Here is a 7,343-nt window from a genome sequence, read left to right on the forward strand (position 1 = left end):
TATTGATGTATATTGTATATTTATTAAGTACCGGCGATAATATATTACTCTTTGAAGGCGCAAAAATATCGGACATAATCTTATTTGTAGACCAGTAAGACCACGTCACGTATTTTTAACGGCCGGCCTTCGAATTGTACTATATATTAATGCTGGTTACTGTTTTTGTGTTTAGGCATGAAGAAACACTACATACACCTTTTTTTGTGCGCGAGTTTATCGAGCTTTTGTACAGGCAACAAACAAAACGGAATGTACGTCTTGGACATATTTTATTTCGCACAATTGTATAAACCACTAGGCACTAGGTATCAATTATACAAAGTGATTTGCTTACTTATATTTGAGCGGGAAATAACTACTTTCGCGGTGAAGCATTGTGTGTCGGGTAAAACGTTTGCATAACTTTGATTTCCGTGTAAAATGGGTAAATAGTATTTGCTCTGAAGTTCAACAAGTCTACCTAATTAAATAGAGAAATGCCTAATTCAGTCAATAACAATCCTACATCACTAACATTGACCCTTTGACCGCCAAGGCATGATCCAAGAAAACGTTATTTTTCGAGGTACTGGTGAATATGTTAGTTAAAATTATATTTTATATCAAAGCTATTTTATAAGAATTATCAAGAGCAATGCAGCAAAATTACAAAAACATATTATTTACATCTCTATACTATAGTAGGTAGAACTTCTTAACGTGTACGGAGTTACGGACGTCGTGGCGCTGAAAACACTTTCTGTGCGAAGAACTTCCTTGGCGGTCATAGAGTTAAAAAAGTTAACTTACAGATATCGTCACATGAAGCAATAACCCTCACTTAAAATGTACGATCACTTGATTGAAGTCATACTTCCTAACATTACAGTCACGGCAGGCAGCAAAAATCCATTTTCCGTTGAAGGCTAGGTCCCTTATTCCGTCACAGTCTGACCCGGTGAGTTGGACTCTAGTGGCGCCATGAGCTTCGTGTAGTGACATGACGGTGCACGTCCCGTCTTGGCGGCCTACTGCGAACATCTGGTTGGGTAAAGTCACCATGCTTAGGACTGGGCTCGCGGATTCGTGTAACTCCGCTAGTTCCCCGTTTTGAAGATTGAGGAGCATTATCTGTAAAATTAATAAAACGTTATTCAAGTTCTACAGGCAAAAAGATAAAATACTAGATGGATGAGGATAAAGAAGTGGTTGGAGTTTCCAAGCGTCGTGAGCTTTGAGAGAAGATAAAGTCGAAATTAGACTTATGATCATGAAAATAATTGATATTTCCCTAGTTGGGTAAATTTATGAATAATTAAAATATTTCGTACGAAAGTTTAACTCCTACTGGCAATTAGTTATATACACAGAGAACCTACTATAGAGTACCAATATTGTTAATTTTGTTCGCGGTACGAATCACCAACACTTGAAGCGCGAGGTGCGGGCGGGGAATGTGTTAGCGCGCTGCGATTGGTCGTTTCAAAGACGGCGGGCAGTCGCACTGTTGCATAGGGATGGGGCACGTATATTACCGTAATGTATGTTACCGGTTCTAATTGAATTATTTACCAGAAATTACTGTTATTTTTTATCCATAACAATGCATACTATAAATAGGTACATACAATTACATTTTACTTGGTATTTCATATGAAATCTTTTAAAAATAAAAGTAATTAGAACTTTAATACTGGAATCAGACATCAAGTTCGTAACATTTTTAGTAAAAACGAATAGGTACTTCTGAACATCACATACATGAATACAATCACGCCTGTATCCCATAAAGGGGTAGGCAGAGCACATGAAATGTACTCAAGTTTCAGTGCCACTCTTGGCAAATAATGGGTTGAACGAAAACGAAATACCAACTAGGTACCTAAATAAAATAAATACTAAAAATTTTACAAATTACTACTTAGTACTTACTACTCTAACAAACATCGGAAAATATTATATTAGTAGAAATTCTTATTATCATCTCTATTTCGTAAATCCGGTAAAACGTGGTTAAAAACAAAACACGTAGAAATTATTATTGTCATCTCTATTTCGTAAATCCGGTAAAACGTGGTTAAGACAAAAGACGTGGTCACGGTAATAAACGAAATCAACATTGTCACATCACTAACGATTCGTAAGAAAGGAATAGCACATTGCATTTTTAATTTGATGAAAAGGGACAGAAGTATGACTGTAGAGGGGCAGGCGCGTTAACTACTTCTCAATGGCCAGTGAAAGCTGTCCTGTGCCGGCTCTGACTAAATTATAAATATGACTTATTTGTGGAATGTAATTCCATCTGTTTTTAAATTTGTGCTTCTTGTTGCCTTACCACCATTTCACACTACAAATGGACATCTTTAAGGCACCAAAATACCCTTTTTCAATTTTTTATTGCAAAAAACACGCGCTGCTTACGGGTCTGTTACTTGCGCAACTGAACGGGCACGGCGAGCGCCCGCGCTTATATCAGTGCAAATAATAGTAAGGCTGGTGACCGCGAGTCGTCTTATAATGGATGTCTATAGGAGGTGGTCTGTGGTTATATATAAAAGATTATTTACCTTTCCACTGCTGCAGCCAATGATAGCGTTCTGCCCTACCACAATGCAAGCATTGCAAGCAGAATCCATCTGCTTCCGGAACACTTCTTCCCGTTTGGCCACATGAGCACCAACGACTAGGCCACTCTCGCAACCGATTATTAGGAGTTTGTTACTTGTTCCCACCTAAAAGGTACAAAACTGAGGTTATCATCAATTCATTAGTGCCTGTAATTTTCGCGGCAAAATTATAAAACAAACTTTAATAATTGTGACGAGGATTGTATCAGCCTAAAAATGAGAAAAAAGTGGAAAAAAAATCATGTATGTACAATGGATACCTATCATACCTATCAGGTTTATTTTAGCCAGCTTAATATGTGTTATTGTGAGGCATTTCTTAGAATGAATAAGAGCACAATTTTACCTCTCTCTCATTCTCAACAGGCACATCCTCGGTTGCTGTTGTTAAAGTGCAACAATTTATCTGACCATGACCTTCAACAATGTTCGCCAGACATGCTGCTTGACCCACATCCCACAGCTTTGCAGTGCCATCCCTTAAAAGAAAAAACTTATTAAAGAAATATCAAGAGTCAATCCCACATAACACAGTCAATTTGTCTCTTGAAAAACTTTTTCCCCTCACTAGCTCGGAAACGCGTGTTTTGTCCTTTAATACCAGCGGGTAAAAACGTATTTTATCCACTAGTGGATAAAGTAATTTGACCTTGAATAGAGGCAAATTTTCTGCTTTAAAATTGATAAAAGAGGGTTAATCTAGTGATGAAGATGTTTTACCACCTGTGGAACTACTGGAAGCAGTGATAAACGCGTTTTTGGCGTTGTACTTTCCTCGCTATAGTGAGGGGAAAAGTTTTGTGTTACACACGAGTGCAAATGTATTTTACTTCTCGTGTGTTGAAAACGTCGCAAGCTCAGGATTCTATTCTCGAACCACTCGCTTCGCTCGAGGTTCAACTATAGAATCCTTCCGCTTGCTCGTTTTTCAATTCCACACTCGGCGTTAAAATACAACTTTGCACTCTTGTATAACAAATAACTATAATAGTATGGTAATAGGGAACTTGACTGTTCTTAAAATAAAATATTTTATACTACGCTGCGTAGTCTACGCACGAATAAAGTATCAGAGAATTATAAGACAAACATGGACAGAAGTTATTTTTAAATCCAATTTCTATTTAATAATTCAGGTAGAAATATATAAAGTAACTGAATTGACCGTGACGTCACTCAATTCGATTTCATACTAATTCCATATTAGCATGTCGAGTCGAGTCCATATTGACAGTTCTTAAAAAGGAGCTGATTTGAAAAGGAGGCAAGTAGCCTATTAATTCAGATAATAAATCCCTTATTAATAATATAGATAGAAAATACAAAAGGTGTATTACAGTAGTTCTCGAAAAGTTTGTACAAAGCCAGGTCAGCAAATTTTAATTGATCCTATTTTGTTACCAACATTTAGTGACATAAGTCGACTTTCGTAAGATATATACAGGATAATTGTTATAATTAAGAAAATATAGATACCAGAGAACCTTAATGACCAAATAAAACTTACTAAAATCTCAATTCATGAAATAAATCTTGGTAACAAAAAAGGAATAAAAAAAACAAATTTAACTTTTTCCTTAATTTTTGTACAAACTTTTCGAGAACTGCTGATTACATTTTACATTCCAAACACGTCATAATGTTGGTTTGTTACTAAAATCACCCCTAAGTCTATACCAATAAGATCTATTATCATAATAACTCAACACTGCAGCATTTGAAAATCATAGAAATTGTACCTATTAAAAATAAAGCAGGGTTACATATTTCTAGAGTAGGTACAGTCAAGTTTAAAAATATAAGTGTAATAAAAAATATCAAACTCAAAATATGTCCCATAGCAAATTAATCCCATGTAATAATAGTAAAACATTCTATGATACAATATTTTCAATACATATTTTTGCACTTGACAGTATAAAATAACATGCCTGATATTTAAGTATGCCTTACTTGCTGACAGAAATTACATTTCTTCCAACTTCAACAATTGCAATATCACACACTGCCATTTTGTGGCCTATCAGCGTGACAGGGTTGACTCCAGTCTCGGCCGACCAGATTCGGCATGATCCGTCAGCGCCAGCTGATATCACCACAACACCAGAATTGAAGAATTTGCTCTTGTACACTGGACCACCATGGCCTTTAAGATCTAGCATGACTTCACCTGTAACACACATGTGAAAAAGTAAATAAATTTCAAACATGACTGTGTTAGTCAATTTGTCTCCAGAATTTTTTTTTAATAGTATGGTAATAGGGAACTTGACTGTTCTTAAAATAAAATATTTTATACTACGCACAAATAAAGTATCAGAGAATTATAAGAAATCAATTTCAATCATGAACAAAGGCACTAATTTATTGTTTTCGAACTTGCTAGGCAACTTGTGATTTAACTAATTTAAAACAAAATTAAAAAAAGCTCCCTACTTGTTAGGTAGAACAAAATGGTCCATTACAATGCAAGTGCAGAAAAGAGGAAATTCGAAATAAGTGGCAATAAAGTTTCAACACAGACACATAAAGTAGCCACATGTACTGTAAATGCTGTAAAAATCATCATTGTCCTCTTTAAAACTTTAAATAACAAGAAAATTTTGTTTTACCTGTCCTGCTGTCCCATACTAAAAGTTGGTCCCCATCACAAGCAGATATAGCTAATGCATTCTCCGTCCCAGACGCTGACACAGTTGTGACTCCCTTCTTATGCACTTTATAAGCTTTTGTCGGGGCCACAAAGGCTGTCTTCAAGCCAGATATATGTTTTATCACAAGGCTCAGATTACTATGAGATATATACTGGTAATTGTCTGAGAATTCTATCTTTATTTTCCCATCACTGTTATTTAAGCTTGTTCTTAGTTCATCATGGACACTATCTTGGTTTAAATATTTTGAGGATATCCAAGCTTTGCATTTAGGCAGTCTGTAAAGAAATAACAGACATTTGTAAGCATTACTTGTGATTTATTTCATAGTTTGTCATGATGTTTATTATTTTAAGTAATAACTACTCCAAAATCATTGCACAAGTATCAGTCACACAAAGGATTTGTTGAATAAGAAGTTAATTGTAAACAATTTGGCAGTAATTTAGTGTATAGTAACTTTAATATATACACATCAGTTTGATTTTTTGACCGCCATAAGACCAGCTGTTCTGTATGGGTCAGAATGTTGGGCAACCAACAAGCAGCATCTTGACAAGCTACACGTTACAGAAATGCGCATGCTACGCTGGTCAGCGGGAGTCACGCTACTGGATAAAATCCGTAACCAGTATATCCGAGGAAGTTTTAAAATCGCACCCATTGTTGAAAAGCTTAAGGAGAAACGCTTAAGATGGTATGGTCACATCCAAAGGCGTTCAGATGACCATATGGTGAAGCTTGCCCTAAAACTGGCAACCGCCAAACGCAACTCAGGCAGACCACCTACCACCTGGTGGACGACGGTTGAAAAAGACCTAAAAGAAGCTCATTTAAATAAAGACATAGCACAAGACCGTGCTAGATGGAAATTGAGGACAAGGAAGGCCGACCCCAAGTAAATGGGAACAGGTCTAGCAGGAAGAAGAAGAAGAAGATACACATCAGTTTGATTTTCAGATATGAAATGCTTCATAAGGCATATACAGTCAAAGTTTTAAAAATAGGGACCACTAACAGAGTGCACATGATTTTATATAGTGGACATAAATAGGGCAGGGCATAGGGCGGGGCATAGATGGCGGCAGGACTAACGCCTTCTTAATAAATTAGGGACTTTTGAGGATCAGGGCTTTTTGTTAAGCTGTTGGCCTCTCTCTGGCTTGCTAGTAAAAGGAAACCAACACGTTGTAACTTACTTTATGACTTCATTCCAATCACATTGGATTGTAACAACCGGGAATTTCGCCGACATGCTTTTAATAAGTTAAAATAAATCGTTTTTGACGGTGTCTTTACAAGTTAAATAATGCAAGATGTGGATTTGCTTTAATACTGTTAAAACGCCTATATTGTATTAATCAAATGCTCTAAATTATGCGAAAAGTAAACAATAACACTGAACAACACATTCAAGATGAGTTGCATAAAGATGCGAATTTTGAAACTGGCATGTGACAGCTGACAGCTAAAAGGTTACGCTCGCAATTAATAAAGTGGGTTGAGATTGTAAAGTTAAACAAAAATTTCGAACAAATATAATTATTATTTCTATGGTAAGATTGGTAAGTTTCCATTTATTATGCTTGTGATACGTTTGACAATAGTTTGTAATTAATTTATCTGTTTTTTTCGATCTCTCTGAAATTGTGGTTATTATTATGGAGATTAGAGGGAGGAGCGATATCTTTAAGTATCAAATGTGCACATATAAAAGAGGAGATAGGTGGCGCGGCAATCGCTGGTACATAAGGATTTGACAATCTCTTAGCCTTCTCGGTAGTAACCCCGCCTACGGAGCAAGAGGTCCCGGGTTCAAATCCTGATGAGGGTTTTTTATATGTTTTTCTACAGATATTTTTTCCTTATTTTATTATTATCCATAAATCTTGTTACAACACTAAAATTAAATTTATGCGAAAATAAAGGAAATTTCATTCGAAAGACTTACAACATTACCTAGGATGGGACAACCAATGTAAATAGACATATCATAAATAAAACAGTAACTAAACACAATTAAAATACACAAAAAGATAATTCAAATAAAATAAAAATAATAACAAAAAGACCGCTT

General features: G+C 35.8%; 1 protein-coding gene across 1 annotated transcript; it reads right to left on the bottom strand.

The window, feature by feature from the left end:
- Positions 1 to 255: 255 nt before the first annotated feature.
- Positions 256 to 6,692, bottom strand: LOC125225684 (proteasomal ATPase-associated factor 1-like). The gene is made up of 6 exons (XM_048129509.1): positions 6,466 to 6,692; positions 5,225 to 5,544; positions 4,566 to 4,782; positions 2,959 to 3,091; positions 2,553 to 2,717; positions 256 to 1,113 (listed from the first exon to the last, which is right to left on the bottom strand). Exons 1-6 carry the CDS (start codon positions 6,519 to 6,521, stop codon positions 820 to 822), a joined length of 1,185 nt encoding a protein of 394 aa, XP_047985466.1. The 5' UTR covers positions 6,522 to 6,692; the 3' UTR covers positions 256 to 819.
- Between the last annotated feature and the right edge of the window lie 651 nt (positions 6,693 to 7,343).

This window comes from Leguminivora glycinivorella, chromosome 4 (assembly GCF_023078275.1).
Source record: "Leguminivora glycinivorella isolate SPB_JAAS2020 chromosome 4, LegGlyc_1.1, whole genome shotgun sequence".
Classification (NCBI taxonomy): Eukaryota; Metazoa; Arthropoda; class Insecta; order Lepidoptera; family Tortricidae; genus Leguminivora; species Leguminivora glycinivorella.

Coding starts and splice junctions, on each gene's coding strand:
- LOC125225684 (XM_048129509.1), bottom strand. CDS start 6,521: ATGTCGGCGAAATTCCCGGTTGTTACAATCCAATGTGATTGGAATGAA. Junction 3,092..4,565: donor AATGTAATTTCTGTCAGCAA/GTAAGGCATACT, acceptor TTTTCTTTTAAG/GGATGGCACTGCAAAGCTGT. Junction 1,114..2,552: donor TTGGCTGCAGCAGTGGAAAG/GTAAATAATCTT, acceptor TTAATTTTACAG/ATAATGCTCCTCAATCTTCA.